This window comes from Siphateles boraxobius, unplaced genomic scaffold (assembly GCF_051911475.1).
Source record: "Siphateles boraxobius isolate OS27281-9 unplaced genomic scaffold, OSU_SipBor_1 61, whole genome shotgun sequence".
NCBI lineage: Eukaryota > Metazoa > Chordata > Actinopteri > Cypriniformes > Leuciscidae > Siphateles > Siphateles boraxobius.
Window position 1 is genome coordinate 10,553,516 of NW_027509188.1, and position 18,985 is coordinate 10,572,500.

The 18,985-nt window shown below is 42.5% G+C and overlaps 2 protein-coding genes across 6 annotated transcripts in view; one reads left to right on the forward strand and one right to left on the reverse strand.

Annotated features, from left to right (window-relative positions):
- Positions 1 to 9,498: 9,498 nt before the first annotated feature.
- Positions 9,499 to 16,367, forward strand: LOC143718364 (ras-related protein Rab-19). Of its 2 annotated transcripts, XM_077209468.1 has the most exons (5): positions 9,504 to 9,895; positions 12,415 to 12,598; positions 15,653 to 15,887; positions 15,982 to 16,025; positions 16,128 to 16,367. In XM_077209468.1, exons 1-4 carry the CDS (start codon positions 9,713 to 9,715, stop codon positions 16,022 to 16,024), a joined length of 645 nt encoding a protein of 214 aa, XP_077065583.1. In that variant the 5' UTR covers positions 9,504 to 9,712; the 3' UTR covers position 16,025; positions 16,128 to 16,367. The 2 variants fall into 2 exon arrangements, with proteins under 2 accessions (XP_077065582.1, XP_077065583.1); XM_077209467.1 differs by having other exon boundaries at positions 9,499 to 9,895; positions 15,653 to 15,862; positions 15,956 to 16,367.
- A 159-nt stretch (positions 16,368 to 16,526) lies between these two features.
- Positions 16,527 to 18,985, reverse strand: part of terfa (telomeric repeat binding factor a) — a 23,506-nt gene continuing 21,047 nt past the window's right edge. For all 4 annotated transcript variants that reach the window (XM_077209339.1, XM_077209341.1, XM_077209340.1 and 1 more), the window contains 2 exons: positions 17,958 to 17,989; positions 16,527 to 16,799 (listed from right to left, as the gene is read on the reverse strand). In XM_077209339.1, coding sequence (XP_077065454.1) covers positions 16,641 to 16,799; positions 17,958 to 17,989 — 191 coding nt within the window. In that variant the 3' untranslated portion in view covers positions 16,527 to 16,640. The remainder of the gene's footprint in view (positions 16,800 to 17,957; positions 17,990 to 18,985) is intronic.

Consider the following 18,985-nt stretch of genomic DNA (forward strand, 5'->3'; position numbering starts at 1 on the left):
CAAGATCAAGGTCACGCGGTAATAACTTCGTGCCTTGGTCATGTGGAAGAAACCTTGGTTCCTCGACCAGGGCCCAGTGCTGTGGGCTTCTTGTCGACGCGTCACGCTTTCGACGGATGCTTCCCTCACGGGATGGGGGGCGGTCATGAGTGGCCGCTCGGCGCAAGGTCTTTAGCAGGACCATCAATGTTCATGGCACATAAATTGTTTGGAGATGATGGCGGTATTTCGAGCGCACAAATATTTCCTGCCAGACCTGAGAGGCCATCATGTGTTGTTCCGCACAGACAACACATCGGTGGTCTCTTATATCAACCATCAGGGGGGTCTGAGGTCACGTCACCTTTGCAAACAGGCCCATCAGATCCTCCTATGGGCCCAGGGGAAATTGCTGTCACTCAGGGCAGTATATATTCCGGGGCGTCAGATATTCTATCGAGACAGGGGCTGAGGCCCGGGGAGTGGAGACTTCACCCCGAGGTGGTGGAGCTCCTGTGGGAGGAGTTCGGTCAGGCTCAAGTAGACCTTTTCGCATCATACGATACAACCCATTGTCCGCTATTGTTCTCCCTCACATATCCAGCTCCTCTCGGTCTGGATGCGATGGTGCAGGTGTGGCCGAGGCTGCACCTGTACGCATTTCCCCCGATATCTATGCTTCCGGGGGTTCTGGAGTGGGTTCGCCGGGAGGGGGCTCGTCTGCTATTAGTAGCCCCTTACTGGCCGACCCGATTTTGGTTCTCGGACTTAGTGTCTCTTCTGGACGGCTCTCCCAGGGCGATTCCACTCAGGAGGGACCTGCCTTCCCAGGCAGGGGGCATGATATTTCACCCTCGGCCGGAGTTGTGGAAACTGTGGGCCTGGCCTCTGAGGGGGCCGGCTCAGGCAATCCGGTCTCTCGACGGATGTCGTGGAGACCATTCTCCAATCCAGAGCTCCTTCCACGAGAAGACTTCATGCATTGAAATGGAAATTATTCACCACCTGGTGTGGTGATCGTCACTTAGATCCTGTTAACTGCCCTGTTGGTTCAGTTCTTGATTTCCTGCAAGATCGTTTCTCTGCCAGATTATCTCCTTCCACCTTAAAGGTTTACGTGGCGGCTATATCGGCCTACCACATCCCTCTGGGGGGTACTTCTATCGGGAGAGATCCTTTAATTACTCCTTTTCTCCGTGGTACACTGAGGTTGAGACCTGCACTGTTATGGCTGTTCGGGCCCATTTTACTAGGAGTATGGCGGCCTCTATGGCCTTAATTTCGGGTGTTTCCCTTCTTGATGTATGTAATGCGGCAGGATGGTCCTCTCCGCATACATTTGTCAGGTTTTATGACCTTGACCTCTCCACTCCTGGGGCGAGGTTGCTTGCTTCTTAGTGTGCGCCGGACTTCACACAGAACGGGCATTTGTCACTATGGCGTAGTGGGAATGGGGTTCCCACCGCGTCTCAAACGCAGCTCGAGTTCCCTTGAAAGGGAACGTCTCAGGTTACGTATGTAACACTGGTTCCCTGATAGGGAACGAGACGCTGCGTTTATCTGCCATACTTCCTGCATGCCCTGATCGACTTGCTTCAGGTTTTTCAGAAGCTGTTGCGGTCTGAATTCAGGGGTGCTTTATAGTTTCCTGGTCTATGACGTCACCTATGTCGTTGCGGGCTTCCATTGGACTGATGTTACACGTGCTTCACGACGTAATCACGCAGAGCGTTCCCACCGCGTCTCAAACGCAGCGTCTCGTTCCCTATCAGGGAACCAGGGTTACATAAATAACCTGAGACGTTTTCTGTATATGAAAATGAATGGTGTTTTGTCTCAAATGTTAAAAAGAGCTCAGCTGGAGGGTACTGTAAATCCTGTTGCTGAAACCTTCTTAAAGAAAAACATACCCATAATTGTTTGTTTTTTATAGGTTACTTTTATCATTTTGAATTAGCAGAAGCACCCATGTCAAACTGCTAACATATATCCAATACGTTATCTTGATTTGGAAGATACCCTTCCAAAAACACCACTTATACACACATCTCAAAAGTGTGTTAATACCATGGTTAATACATAAAGTTACTTAATCACTAAATCATGAAAACAATGGAAATCACTGCTAATTAATGTTGAGTCAAAACAGAAAGTTGACTTAAAAGGGTAATTGCATTTGTTTCTAACTATTAGTAATAATGAATGGAACAGGTGTTGGCTATGGTCCCATGGTTCCTTAGGATATATAAAGAACCTGCATTACCCTGTGTAAAGGCTGATTTATACTTTTGCGTCTGACCTATGGCGGAGCCTCTACGCTATAGACTACGCGTTGGTTTTCATTTATACTTCTGCGTCATTGTCCGCGTTGACGCGCAATTACACATGCAGAGGGAGCATGTGAAACCCGAGGGAGGGGTTCTAGCAGACCAATCACATCGCTTGCGTCCGTGTAGAATTGACGCTTTGTTACATTTTTGGAGAGGTGCACGTCAGGGTACGCCGAAGGGTATGCGCGCTACGCACAGCCTATGACGTAGCTATGGCGTGAGTTCGACGCAGAAGTATAAATTGGGCTTAACACACAACAAAATGGACAACGTAACCATTAATATGTTAGACAGCAAAGGTAATGTTGTCATGCTAATGGTTTCCAAGGACATCGCTGAAAGGATGCAAAATGGTAAGTAAACTGCATAATTGTGAAATAATTACAAGTCACAAATGATTTGTGCAAGTGTTTTATTTATCATTTATTCCCCTAGATCAAATGTTCCTTTCTTCTGTTATGAAGAAAATATCAGCTGTTGAAACAAAAGGTACACATTTACTTAATGAACAAGAATATACTGGAAATATTTCTTGAGTGAAACTGACCACATCTACAATCTTCTCTCCAAACAACTCTCCTCAGTGGCCCAGCTTGTGCTGTAAATCTAAGTCGCCGGTACCCCTAAACCTCAGTTTTGTGAAACCACCATCAACCAGCCAGTTCCCCAATACTACCACTAGGGCCGCTGTACTACTTACCTCCACTGTCAGGGACCCACCGCCTGCCACTCTGCAACCTGGTGCAGTGAGTGGAAACCCTTCAGCATCCACTCAACCTTCATCCCCCTCCTTACAGTCAGACAGGCATGAATCTAAAGGTATTGCATCAAATACTGTAAGGAAGATAAATGTCAATACTGTGGTTAAATTGCCTCATTTTCTTTGTTTTGTAGTGTTAATCTATTTATCTCCTCCATTTTACAGAAATAACACATAAAATGGCACTATTTCTACTGGACCTTACAAAAACTCAACAGCAACTTTTATTTATGAACAAAATGGCGTTCTATAAAAAAAATAAAAAAAAAATCATTCTCACAAAAGGGCTACAACTTGTCAAGTGAAAAAACTCGAAAAAAACGGTAAGAGTGAAAGACAGGCGCAGTGCTATTTAAAATTGTCTATTTTTGGAACCATTCTATATAAGAACAAGAGGAATTGTACTCACTATATATACATGTAGCCTAACTGAACACACATGTAGTCAAAACATTTATTATCAGTGTATGTTGAATTGTGATTTTAATCAAATAATTAGTGTATACAGTGTTGAAATTGGAGTAAAACTCCATTATTTCTTTGTCAGAATGAGTAATTCTCTATTTAAACCAAAATAGTAATAATTATTATTAAAACGCAAGCAACACTGATGAAATGGGTGGCATTTGTAATCACTAATACATTGCAAAGACTTCAGACTTTCGATACAGTATTTTTATTCAACATATAATTTTCAGATTATAGTAACTTTAAAACTAAATTGATAATGTGTCTATAATTTGTTTAATAAGATGCTTCTTACATTTAACCTTTACTCACCTTCGTTGCTCATCGTGCTCAATGTCATGCAAAAATAATGGAATTTCTATTGCTTCCAGCTCGTCTGCGATAAAGCAAGCAAACGCCACGTGATCTGCCATGACTGACGTAATAGGAGGAAACTACAGGAGCCACAACCATAGACAGTTAAAGAAATGGACACAGCGACCCCCTTGATTTCAACGGAGAAGACTGAAGCCGGATTATTGCACTTCCTGCCTGATGGCTGAGCGACTGCACAGGCTCAAACTGAGCTTGATGACAGTCTGACAGGTGTAAATCTTCTATAGCTGTGCCAAGTCAGATCTGAATCACCTAATTCTTCAAACACGTTGTTGAAATATTTTGTCCTGTTGCTTTTATGGACTCTCTATCTATGGGCTTCTCCCTTGACTTTATGCCTCTATGTGCCCCCGATTGCTTCATAGACATTAAAAGATTGCCTGCGAGCTTCTCCTCCTGTCTATACGATAAATTATCTAAAGTGCGACACAAAGTCGCGTGGTTATGACGCAATCGTTAGCCTATTTTTACAAAAACGGCTTCTACGGGTCCATAACGTAAGATACAAAGTAATGGAGCCTTTTATACATTGTCGTGTTTCTTTAGAAATAAATAATGGACAAATTAAGTCCTTGGACGCCTCAGATGTAAAGTTATTTGCTGTCAAAGTGACGCTAAAATGAATGGGAGTCAATGGAATGCTAACACTCAACGCTGCGTAGCTAAGACGCGCAGTGGGAACGAAATGCCAAACTCGCCAAGCTAAGCGCTGCCGTAACTAGTAAAATGACCAGATAACTTACATGACTGGTTCAAGCGGACAAAACATGGGAACCTGGAGCCATGTCGAGATTAGATTACCCTGGTAGTAATCTCTATTAATCTCCAGTATTATTACATTGTTTGATACAATATTGTTTTATTTGATATTATGTAAATAAAAATAATAAATTTATTTATTATTACCAAATGTTACTTGTATTTATATTGTTTAAAGATTTAAGTTAATATTGTGTCCAGTTAGGCCCTGTAAATAAAAGTGTTTTTTTTTTTTTAACAAAGTGTGTGCGGTTTCGTTTTCTTAAGTACCGTTTCAAGAACCGTTTAAGCACTGGAACCGTTTAAAAAATACCGAGTAGGTACTGGTATTGGATAAAACCTAACCGATACCCAAGCCTATTTATGACAAACTAAGGGTTTTAGAATCAACCATCAAAGACTACCAGAACCCATTAGACTCCCCAATGACACTAACCGAACTATTAGACAAAATCCAAACCCTGAAATGGCAAAAAGCCTGTGGTGTCGATGGCATCCTAAATGAAATGATTAAATACACAGACCACAAATTCAAATTAGCCATTCTCAAGCTCTTCAATATCATCCTGAGTTTAGGTATATTCCCCAACATTTGGAACAAAGGACTAATTACCCCAATCCATAAAAACGGAGACAGATTTGACCCTAATAACTACCGTGGTATATGTGTAAACAGCAACCTAGGCAAACTCTTCTGCAACATCCTAAACAGCAGACTAGCCCATTTTCTCAGAGACAGAAATGTCCTGAGCAAGTGTCAAATTGTCTTCCAACCAAAATATCGCACATCAGACCATATATACACTCTCCATACCTTAGTCAATAAGCAAATTAACGAAAACAAAAGTAAAATTTTCTCATGCTTTGTTGACTTCAAAAAAGCTTTTGACTCCATTTGGCATGAAGGTCTTTTTCTTCAATTAATCCAGTGCGGCATTGGAGGAGAAACATATGACATCATCAAATCAATGGACACAAACAACAAATTTGCAGTTAAAATTGGTAACAAACACACAGACTTCCTCCCTCAGAGTCGTGGCGTAAGACAGGGCTGCAGCTTAAGTCCCACACGCCCCTGGGACGCTTCAGTTTCCAGCTGATGGATTACCCCCTTGGCCACAACGTGTCCGGCTTCATATCTTTGCAGCTCCTCCCCGCCTACACGCGGCAACTCTCGCCGATCGGATACATCCAAACGCAGCCGATGTCCAACACAGTTAACAACATATTCAAGAGATGATGATTTGGGGATTTCTTAATAAAAAATAATATCTTTTGAGGATAAAACTGAGGGTCACATTAGTGGGTTAAAAATATAAGAATTTCAATTTATTTTAATTTTAAATTTACAATTTAAATCAATATTGGTTATACTACAATCACAAAATAAATGGGTAGCTGTTCCTTCAACAAGACCACTAAATGGGCAAGTTTCGTCAATATCAATATATTTACAGATTCGATGAGTTAAACCTGCCGCTCATATCTTTTAATTTATTGCATTTGTGATAACGTCGTAGGTCACATGATAACGTCAACAGGGCGGATATTATACAGCTCGCATTCATACTTAAAGGGATAGTTCACCCAGTAATCAGTAATTCAGTCAGTAATTACTCACCCTCATGTTGTTCCAACCCCGTAAGACCTTCGTTCATCTTCTGAACACGAATTAAGATATTTTTGATGAAATCTGAGAGCTGGATCACTCCTCCGTAGGCTTCTTCAGGGATTAAAACTTGCCGGCCCCGAAAAGCTATTAAAGACATCGTTAAAATAGTCCAAGTGACTACAGTGGCTCAATCTTAAGTTTATCAAACGACGAGAATACTTTTTGTGCGCAAAAAAACAAAAATAACGACTTTATTACAACTATTCATTTCCTTCTCTCTGACTCTCTCTCGAGTCAGGTTACTAGTTTAACAGCGTATGATCTGTTGTTATACGTCACACGCATCACACACATGACCAGCGTCGGCCAATAGTGAGCCTACGTGTGACGTAGCTCTAATCAATCACACTACGCTAACTGACTAGAGGCCCACAGAGAAGGAAATGAATAGTTGAAATAAAGTCGCTGTTTATGTTTGTTTTTGCGCACAAAAAGTATTCTCGTCGCTTGATAAACTTAAGATTGAGCCACTGTAGTCACTTGGACTATTTTAACGATGTCTTTAATAACTTTTCGGGGCTGGCAAGTTTCAATCCCTGAAGAAGCCTATAGAGGAGTGATCCAGCTCTCAGATTTCATCAGAAATATCTTAATTCGTGTTACGAAGATGAACGAAGGTCTTACGGGGTTGGAACAACATGAGGGAGAGTAATTACTGACAGAATTTTCATTTTTGGGTGAACTATCCCTTTAACGAGATCAGACTATATAGTACCTACTCTTTTAGCGCTCGTTAAGTAAGTACTTATTGAAATGAAGTACCTACTCAGTGAGCGGTTTCGGACGCAGCCCCTCTCTTCTGTCTCGCATGCGCGCTCTTGCTCGCTCTAGATTCCGGGAGATTTGAACTAATTTGCGGGCATCAGGGAGCCGCTATCAATATGTGGGAGACACCCGGAACTTCCGGGAGCTTTGGGATGTCTGCGTTTAGCTCACGAGTTGAATTTATTGCCAACTTTACTCAACTATGAGAGTTGACATCTCTATGTTGTATATGCAGAGACTTTCCCTTCAGAGTTTCCCCACTCGAGCTTCTGTGTCGGGATTTGGACATTCAAGCTCTGTGTGTTTGTGACAGAATGAGCTTAAACTCGTTCTCGTGCGCTCTGTCGTCTTGTGTGAGTGTCGGTGCTGATCCAATTGTCCGACACGACTGTCGCGTGGTGTCGCAACGCCTCCCCCACATTTGTACGTTGATGGGCGTTCCTCTGTTTACCGCTATGGCCGTGATTTTGACCGAGCAGGAAATGTTGCCTATTAGAACATAGGACCTGCGAGAGACCCCAGTGGAGACAGACAAGTGGATCAGCACCGTGTGTGTTGTGTGTATCGCGGATTGTGTGTACATCGGCTGTGTGATTTCTGTCATGTGTGTCTTACAAGTGCTAATTGCACGCAGTTTGTTCTTCACTGGCTGCATTTGTTACCTGTTGAATGTTCCCTCTGTGTGTTTCTCTGTCAACTCAAGTCTTATTTTTTCCCCCTCGGGGTAGTTTTTGTTTTATTTTATTATTAAACGGTAACTAAACCCCTGGTCAGAGCCTGACTCCACCCACTGGCAATATTTGAAAAATGCTGGAAAAGTGGGCAGAGCCCAGCGGAGATAGAGGGGACGAACCGAGGGCGGGGCTGAGCGGCGGGGGCCGCACCTGTGACCCGCAGAGACGGATTAATTGACAGCTGCTGTCAGACTCGCTAAAATGGAGAGTGACTGAAGTGACGCAAGTAGCTTTGCAACAGAGCGGTCATTTGAAGTCGAGGACTTTTCTCCCCCACCTTCGCCTAGGGATTATTACTATTATGTTCAGTATATTTTGCTGCTATGTGAAAAAATATCCAGCAAAACACGCGTTTGTCGACACCAGAGGGTTAACTTTAGCCTAATAGGAAGGAACATAAATTGTGATTAAAAATATATGCTCACTCACATCATGACGCCGCTGCGGTGGTGGAGTCCATGCAGGAACGCTTTTCACCGCGAGCTGTGTGGAGAAGCCCATTTCCACCTCGCAATCCCGCGTAAAATGCAAACTAGCAACACTTCACCTACGTACCATCCTAACCACTGTACTAAACAAAGCTAATGCTAAAAATCTACGCTGCCCATTGTTTTCTGCACCAGCGTCCTCGCTTCATCCTGCACACAACCCTGACATACTATTTATCCTACATAGCCTATACTGTACCATTTTAATTTTCCTGTTTAACATTTATTAGACCTATTTTAAATAAAATAAGAGAAATTACTGCTTATTTTGAATTGAATTCTGAAGTGAATAGCCTAAAAACAATTAACTTGCAATGGTAACTTGTGAAATAGGCTATTAAGAAACACTAAAAAAGAAGATGTGTTTGACAAAATTAGAAAAGTAATGATGAATGATGTGTGACGGGGAATACACCGACTGAGTGCAACTGGAACCGGTGCGTTTGAAGTTTCCTTCAATTTTGAATTTCTTTGCAAAAGCACTGGATATGAATGTTAGCATTACCACAGAACCTGGCACTAGCAGTGAAGAAGCGCCTACAGTTTCCCATTCTGAGGAAGAAAAAGAGGGCAGCACAACTTTTTGTGATTCTGATAATGATTCAACAGCCATCGCTACCAGTCTCAGAGCAGGTTCCTCAATATGAGACACTGCGCGAGAGTGTGTCCGAGCTTTAGTAAATTGGTACATAGTAATATATAATTACTATTTAAGAGGCATGGAAGTTCGATTAATGGACAATAATAACCCAATCCATACTTTTTTTTTTATTAAGAACGTAAATACAATATTTTTAAACTTCAAAAAGTAGAATATCATGCAACAATATCGTTCATGTATTTCAGTAATTCAAATTAAAAGGCAAAAGTAATATATTTAGTATATATAACTTTCCATATGCATGATTATACTTTTCAGAGGGCCGACATTTCTGTATTTAAAATCCTTTTTTTTATTGATTTCATGTAATATTTCAAGTTTCTGAGATTTTGAATTTGGGGTTTTCATAAGCTGTAAGCCATAATCATCAAACTTTTGCACGATATTCTAATTTTTTGAGTTTCACCTGTATCATGTTTAGATTTGAGGTTAATGATAAACATTTCTGAACTATTTGTTGAAAACGAAACATGTTGCCTTTCTGTGCAGGAATTCATGTAAACTGCCACATTGACCATAATAAAACATGCGTGGTAGGGAAGTAGTCCGCTGCACTACATTACCCAGAATGCACCTGAGCAGGTGGCGGTCGCACCTGTTGAACCGGGTTGAGAAAGAAGGTGAGAGCAGCAGCGCAGTGAGACAGACGGCAGACCTCTCTCTCTCTCTCAGTGTGTGTGTGTGTGTGTGTGTGTGTGTGTGAGTTATGGGATCCTGACCCATGGATCCTCAGGACGACTCCTTCGACTTCCTCTTCAAGATCATCCTCATCGGGGACTCAAACGTGGGCAAGACCTGCCTGGTGCAGAGCTTCAGCACGGGCCGCTTCTGCGAGCGCCAGCAGAACACCATCGGCGTGGACTTCACCGTGCGCACGCTCAACATCGAGGGCCGCAGAGTGAAGGTCAGAGGTCACACACCACAGCTCGTGTTCGTGATGTTAGTCAGCTTGAGTGTGTGTATACGCAGGTCAGTGTGTTCTCCTGCTGCACGTGTGGCTGTTACACTGAGCCGGCTCAGCCAGCAGAACCGGTCGAGCAGGTTTATCCTCTCAGTGTGTTAGTGTCGCACATCAGGGAGAAAAACACTTCCTGCAGCATACGCAAACATGCTAGCCTATAGCTCTTATATACTGTATGTGTGTGTGTGTGTGTGTGAATCCAGAAGTATAAAGGGTAGAAGTATAAAGGGTTACGCTTTAATTTGATGGTGCTTTTTGAACATACTGTGGACTATAAGTAACTTTACAACTACATGACAACATTAGAGTATTAGTAGACGGTCTGCTTAACATCTGCTAACTCTTTATTGTGATCATACTCGAACATTCTACTGAATACAAGTAATTTTGTAAATTCATGTGAATTTTTACTAACCCCATAACCCAACCAGTCTACTAATACTCCTCTACTAACTCTCTTTAGAGTATTAGTAATGTAGGTGCAACGTTAGTTATAGCCAACAGAATGTGTTAAAGGGACTATCAAAATAAAGTGAAACCGTATAAAGGCAAATGTGAGAGCAAAGTTAATCAGGGAAATAAAATAAATATATGTATATAAATATACATTTATATGTGATGACAGTTTGAAATGTTTATTGTGGAATATTGTATGTCTGGAGCTTTGTGTACTCTTGGCAGCAAGTAGTATACATTGTGCAGTAGACAATATGTAGTGGACACTGCAGATTTCAGTATGTAGTGTACAGCTTTCAGCATGCAGTAAGTAGTGTACACTTAGCAGCAGGCAGTATATAGTGTACACTACAGTATGTATACTGTTCAGTAAGCAGCATGCTGTGTACTCGGAGCATAAGTATGCAGTGTACACTACAGCATGTTGTATACACTGTTCAGTTAACAGCATGTATTGTACAGTGTTTAGCAGACACTATGCATGCAGTGTACACTACAGTATGTTGTATACACTGTTCAGTTAGCAGCATGTATTGTACAGTGTTTAGCAGACACTATGCAGTGTACAATAGGAAGTGAAGTGTTCTGTAATGCAGTTTATAGTGTACACTGAACACCAGGCAGTGTGTGTAGAAGATATGTAATAATTTGTAGTGTACATATGTATAGTAGACAGTATCTAGTGTACACTGAGTAGAGGTAATGCAGGGTTCATTAGGCAGTGTTCAGTATGCAGTGTTCAGTATATCATGTTTAGTGTTCAGTATGCAGTGTTCAGTATGTCATGTGTAATGTTCAGTATGCAGTGTTCAGTATGTCATGTGTAATGTTCAGTATGCAGTGTTCAGTATATCATGTTTAGTGTTCAGTATGCAGTGTTCAGTATGTCATGTGTAATGTTCAGTATGCAGTGTTCAGTATATCATGTTTAGTGTTCAGTATGCAGTGTTCAGTATATCATGTTTAGTGTTCAGTATGCAGTGTTCAGTATATCATGTTTAGTGTTCAGTATGCAGTGTTCAGTATATCATGTTTAGTGTTCAGTATGCAGTGTTCAGTATATCATGTTTAGTGTTCAGTATGCAGTGTTCAGTATGTCATGTGTAATGTTCAGTATGCAGTGTTCAGTATATCATGTTTAGTGTTCAGTATGCAGTGTTCAGTATATCATGTTTAGTGTTCAGTATGCAGTGTTCAGTATGTCATGTGTAATGTTCAGTATGCAGTGTTCAGTATATCATGTTTAGTGTTCAGTATGCAGTGTTCAGTATGTCATGTGTAATGTTCAGTATGCAGTGTTCAGTATGTCATGTGTAATGTTCAGTATGCAGTGTTCAGTATATCATGTTTAGTGTTCAGTATGCAGTGTTCAGTATGTCATGTGTAATGTTCAGTATGCAGTGTTCAGTATATCATGTTTAGTGTTCAGTATGCAGTGTTCAGTATATCATGTTTAGTGTTCAGTATGCAGTGTTCAGTATATCATGTTTAGTGTTCAGTATGCAGTGTTCAGTATATCATGTTTAGTGTTCAGTATGCAGTGTTCAGTATATCATGTTTAGTGTTCAGTATGCAGTGTTCAGTATGTCATGTGTAATGTTCAGTATGCAGTGTTCAGTATATCATGTTTAGTGTTCAGTATGCAGTGTTCAGTATATCATGTTTAGTGTTCAGTATGCAGTGTTCAGTATGTCATGTGTAATGTTCAGTATGCAGTGTTCAGTATATCATGTTTAGTGTTCAGTATGCAGTGTTCAGTATGTCATGTGTAATGTTCAGTATGCAGTGTTCAGTATATCATGTTTAGTGTTCAGTATGCAGTGTTCAGTATATCATGTTTAGTGTTCAGTATGCAGTGAGCCAGTGTTGTTCTCATGTGAGGCCACTGTGCCGCAGGTGTGTTTGGTTTCTATGACTCTCTGTCAGAGTAGCAGTGATCAGTGAACGTCCCTCGTGTACTGACTCTCTCTCTCTTTCTGTGTGCGGGTGTGTGTGTGTGTGTGCAGATGCAGGTGTGGGACACGGCGGGGCAGGAGCGCTTCCGCACCATCACGCAGAGCTACTACCGCAGCGCACACGGGGCCATGATCGCCTATGACATCAGCCGCCGGGACACCTTCGGCTCACTGCCGCGCTGGATCGACGAGCTAAAGCAGTTCGGAGCCGTTAACGTGCTCACTGCGCTTATCGGTATGACTGAACGCTAATCCTGCACACGCTAAACACTGAGTCCCTGAACGGGGCCGCTAACGTGCTCACTGCGCTCATCGGCACGACTGAATGCTTATCCTGCACGCGCTAAACACTGAGTCCCTGAACGGAGCTGCTAACGTGCTCACTGCGCTTATCGGTATGACTGAACGCTAATCCTGCACACGCTAAACACTGAGTCCCTGAACGGGGCCGCTAACGTGCTCACTGCGCTCATCGGTACGACTGAATGCTTATCCTGCACGCGCTAAACACTGAGTCCCTGAACGGGGCCGCTAACGTGCTCACTGCGCTCATCGGCACGACTGAATGCTTATCCTGCACGCGCTAAACACTGAGTCCCTGAACGGGGCCGCTAACGTGCTCACTGCGCTCATCGGCACGACTGAATGCTTATCCTGCACGCGCTAAACACTGAGTCCCTGAACGGGGCCGCTAACGTGCTCACTGCACTCATCGCTACGACTGAATGCTTATCCTGCACGCACTAAACACTGAGTCCCTGAACGGAGCTGCTAACGTGCTCACTGCGCTTATCGGTATGACTGAACACTAATCCTGCACACGCTAAACACTGAGAGTCACTGAACGGAGCTGCTAGCGTGCTCCCTGCACTCATCGGTACGACTGAACGCTAGTCCTCCACACGCTGAACACCGAGTCCCTGATCAGCTCACGTTTAAACCATAAGCTGTGTCCGAAACCGCTTCCTATCCACTATATAGTGCACTAGATCAGGTGTCGGCTATTTTGTAGTGATGTCCGAATTCTGAGTGAACGACAAAATTCCCTACATTCGTTCACTACTTTATACCCACAATCCTCTCTGAATTCGAGTGTACAATCGATGTACATTTGCGGAAGCACTATTTCCCAAAATCCAATCCGGAGAAGACTGGAATGTACCACCTGAAGAAAATGTGAGTGGTGCTTGCCGTGTGCAACTACACCTGCTAGCATGTTTTTAGCTAAATTCTAACATAAGCATGTTGCTAGCATGTTCTTAACAAGTTACCATAGTTTACCATGATTTATCATGTCCTAGCATGGTTTACCACAATTTATGTAAAGCATTATAAACCTACAAAGCTGGCACAGAGGCATTTATAATTACTAAAAATCATTATGACTGTTATTAATATTATTTTATAAAGGTATTTTATAAAGCTCTCCGATGCACAGAGTAAACGTCAGCGCCTGAATTCACTCACTTCATTTTGTTCACTCCTTAAAAAGATATAGTGCACTCAAATGCCATCAATATAAAGGGATTAGAGAATGAGTGAACAAGTGAGTGGTTTCGGACACCGCTATAGACTGTAAAACAATATGGGCGAAGTGCCCGTGACGTCATGCGTAATGTTTCTGAAGAGCATTTTTGAAGCCCAAAGTGGGCGGTGCTGGCTGTCGCCATATTGGCAGCGAGTCACTCCCGGATAAACGAAAACGTGCAGCGAGGCGGATTAGCTGAGGTGACGTGTGTAGAAGATTTTATTATTTAGAAAACAAGTAATTTTGCTATATATTTGGACACAATTATTTCTTCTGTCTGTGACTTTGGATTTCCTCTGTGTATGTGAAAGACCTTGAATGGAATGTTGTTTGCTGCAGAAAATTCTATTCTGAGAAGTCACATGGTAAAAGACCTTTACCCAAAACTATCTATAGGGTGTGTTACCTTCTTTGGAAGAAGAAGTATGTATATAACTCTGAACCAAAATGTACTCGGGAGCGCGCACTGGAAGGCCAGAGGGCCAGAGAGCGTTAGAGTTCTATGGAACGGGACGGCGTTCGAAAATAAAGTCTAATTATTTCTGGCATCAAAGATCTCTGCGAAGTTATTTTTCAGAAAGATTGAAAACCACTACACGTGACGCTAACAGACAGCAGACAAACGGCTAGTAGTGACATCAGCGGCAATCCACCTGACACTCAAGTGTCTCTTCATTATGCAAACTTTAAGGTTTAAAGGTGCAGTGTGTAAATTTTAGCAGCATTTAGTGGTGATGTTGTGAATTGCAACCAACAGAAGTTACGCAGCCGACAGGAAGTGATGTCATCGTCTGAGACAGCAGAGTAGAGCCCTGCGCGGGACTGTTTTCTTCATCCCGCTCCCGCCCGCCGAAATTCTGACCATTACCGCCCGCTCCCGCAACGTATGCGCTACACTCCCGCCCGCTCCCGCAATATGTATGTCCACTCCCGCCCGCACCCGCAATATGTATGTCCACTCCCGCCCGCACCCGCAATATGTATGTCCCGTACAATAATAGAGATGCATTGATTTTGTGTCTTCTCCCATCCTGCAGGAAAAAACACGTATTTGTATTGCTATTATTAAAGAGATTTATGGGGTTGTTTGTTTCGTTTCCCTGGCCTGCATGTATTCTGACGCACTGATCAGGAAGATGAATAGTCGTCCAAATGTCAGACTTGCCTTGCTTAGGTTTTGTTCCACATCATTTATTGACATCTCCATCATGTCGACTCGCTAGGCAACCTCCCGATCCCGCAGTTTTTTTTTTAGCCGCCCATTCCCGCCCGCAGCAAAGTTCAACCGCCCGCTCCCGTGAGATTTGCGCTGGGTCCCGTGGGACCCGGCGGGACTCAATCCCAATGTAGCCCTCTGCAGCAGAGTATCCAGTTAAACAATAAGGTTTCTTTAGAAAGATTAATAAAGAAATTGTTTACTTTATTCAGTAAAACAATGTTATTGCGATTATTATTGTTACTTGTTCATCATTGTCAGTGTTTTATTCGCTGACTTTAGCTAGCTTCTTTGCACAAAGAACAACATAGTGAGGAAACGCGTTTGTCCGTTCAGGGCCACTGTAGAAACATGTCGATGTACGGGGACATGCTGTAGAAATTTTTTTTTCTGCTGAAAAATGTTGGGCATTTTAACATGCGGGTTTATGGGATTGACTCTCTTCTGCAGCCTGACTCTAGTGGCCAGGGAATGAACTGCAGTTTAAGTCACTTCAGTGTTAGATTGAAGAGAGAGCCGCTTGGTCTAAATGTGTGTTTCTTCAGGTAACAAGCGAGACCTGGAGGCGGAGCGTGAGGTGCAGTTCGAGGAGGCGTGTAGGCTAGCGGAGGAGAAGGGCTTGCTAGCAGCGGTGGAGACGTCGGCTAGAGATGCCTGGAGTGTGGAGGAGGCCTTCGTCATGATGGCTCGCCGGCTGCTGATGCAGAACGACACCAGCATCTCGCAGGAACACACACACGCCGTAATACTGCCGAGCAACTCACACACCGTCAGCCTGACCTCAGCATCATCAGCCGACAAGAAGAAGCCCTGCGAGTGCTGATACACACACACATGATCTGTTGCAGAGCAACTCACACACCGTCAGCCTGACCTCAGCATCATCAGCCAACAAGAAGAAGCCCTGCGAGTGCTGATACACACACACATGATCTGCTGCAGAGCAACTCACACACCGTCAGCCTGACCTCAGCATCATCAGCCAACGAGAAGAAGCCCTGCGAGTGCTGATACACACACACACACACGACCGCTTCACTAACGCTCTGAACATGAGGCTTGGAAGTCACATGACCTCTGAACTGCTCGTGTGTTCTGTTACAGTGATTTCACCACACACACATTATAAAAGCACACTGAGCCAAATCTGAGACGCGTTTCCCCCGTGAGCATGTCACGTATCATCAGCTGTGGTGAATATACTGTTTTCTGATGTTAAATTATGCATTGTTCTTGTGAATGAAGAATTTTCTGACCCCACTGATAGACGTTTGCTCTTGTTTTAAGAAAACGAGACCTAATATCTATATTGCATCTTGATTTGAGACAGTTGAGGTATTTTGTGGTGTTTATGAAGGTGTTCATCGAGATCTTCAGTTTCAGCAGATGATGGTGTTGAATGACGACAGCAGCACTTGCTCCAACATAACGAACATTTAATAAGGAACGAAAACCTCTCTCACACACACACACACACACACGGTGTTATAAAACAGTCTTTGAACATGGGTATAAAATGAAGATGATTGTGTGTCACACCATCTTGAGCTTGACCATGGTCCTCCAGCGGTCCTTCAGGTTGCAGGCGGAGCGGCCCGTGAAGGGGAAGGCGGAGCGGATTGGCTCCCAGTGTCCCACGCCGAAGCGCCGCACGCCCTCCTTCAGCCAGTCCGACTCCTGCACCGTCCACAGCTGACACACACACACACAACAGGGTGCAACCATAAGGGCTTTTCCTACTTCAATTGGTTGAAAATTTTACTTGCCCTGCCAAATTTTGCATGGGCCCCAAAACAAAAAAGTAACAAATACATCAAATAAAATACGTCTAGTTATTGTTTTAGTTGTTTTTGATCCATGTAACCTTAATAAATAAGGTTACGACACCAAATACTACTAGCCTAACTCGTACATTTTGAAATATTGTTATAGTCAGTTATAAAATAAGAACAAATAATCAATATACGAGGAATAGCACAAATAAATACAACAACATATACAAATTAAATAAACAGTTCTTTTCAGGTACTGAAAAGTTTACTCCACAAGGCATTCTGACATCATTTTGTGTGAATTAGGGCTGGGCGATATGGCCAAAAAATCTTATACATGTATTTTTGGGGTGAATGGCGATATACGGTATATATGTTCAACGTTTTTCTACTTCGATAAAAAAAATCTATATTTATTTAAAAAAAATCTATATTTCACATCCTGCCCAATGTTGTCCAACAAACAGTGTTCAAATGAAGGCTATGAAAGTGAATTTAACCATGTAGTCTATGCTATATATATATTATGTGCAAAAATGGGTTAAAATCACATGACATTGTAACAATCTAAAAACATAAATAATGATTTTATTTTTAAATACACTACACTAAAAACAAATACAGAAGCACAGACTAATTAGCCTACATTGGATTACCCCATTACAATAGTCCAAAGTTACTGCTAAAAATACACTTGTATGTTTAAAACTCTACATATTGCCAAAATATTTGTTGTTGGACAATTAATGTGCCATATGTAATTTTACTCAGACAGAGCACAATAGAATAGGAGCGCAATAATTAAGTTTTTCCGTGAATGGCGGCGGTGGTTCATGGAAATAATCGAAGTTTAGTGGAGATTCACTCCTGACAGTCAAGTGGAAAACCCCACATCTAAAACACATTAAACAGCGCAAGTATCTGTCAACGTATCTGATGGGACAAGCACACACACACACACACACACACACACACACACACACACACACACACACACACACACACACACACACACACACACACACACACACACACACACACACACACACACACACACACACACACACACTGCACGCACCTTCCTGGTGTACTTCTTCTTGTGGGACGGACCTGCAGACACAAACATGAAGCAGAAACGTGAGTGTGTGTGACGACAGACACACGATGTGTCATATGTCACACAGTGTGTCACTCGCTTTTGCACAAAAACTAAACCAGGCCTTGCAAATGTATGCGTTCACTGGCTACGTTTACATACAACCAAATAACCCGTTAGTAATGGGATTGGCGGCTCAATCGGACTGAAAAGCCTTCATGTAAAACACCTTAATCCGATTGAGCTCGACCTGAAATTACGATCGGATTGAATGTTCAAGTTAATTTTATTTTATTTATAAAGCACATTTCACAACAGCCACTGGCTGACCAAAGTGCTTTACAGAACAGCAGAATTAAAAGAAAATAAAACCTTCATAACAACACAACACAAATAAGCACAGCAAAGCTAAGAGCAGCCTTAAAACGGGAGTAGCAAAACAGTATCAGACTCAAATATAAAATAGCAAGACAGAAAAAAACAGTATCGGACCTGAATACGATTTACGAACAGTAAATCAGATGTGGCAAGGCAGTATCAGACTCAAATATATAAATGGAAAGAAGCAGGAGTGGCAAAAACAGTATCAGACTCAATGGAAAATAGTAAAACCAACCATCCTTAATTATAGGCCATGGAAAACAAGTGCGTTTTTAGAAGTGACTTAAAAGTGATGACGGAGTGTGTCTACTGAGATGGGTAATACATCATACACATTGAGGGCGGCGTGTGTGTTTATGTCGAATTGCCGTAAAGCAGTTTGTGTTTCTCGCTCGTTCTCGCTTCTCACCAGACTTCCTATTTCCAACTTACAGGGACGTTAATCCCCATGTTGCAAGGTTGGTTTTCCGCCTAGGAACGTTGGGGGGAGCGGGGAAAGTCACCATTCTCACCAGAACAGGTTATTACACCATCCAAATGATTTCTAAACGGTTTTATTAAGCTGAAATAGTTGCCGAATGCCCCTTTAAAAAGGAATCTTGCAGCAGCATTTTGCACAAATTGAAGAC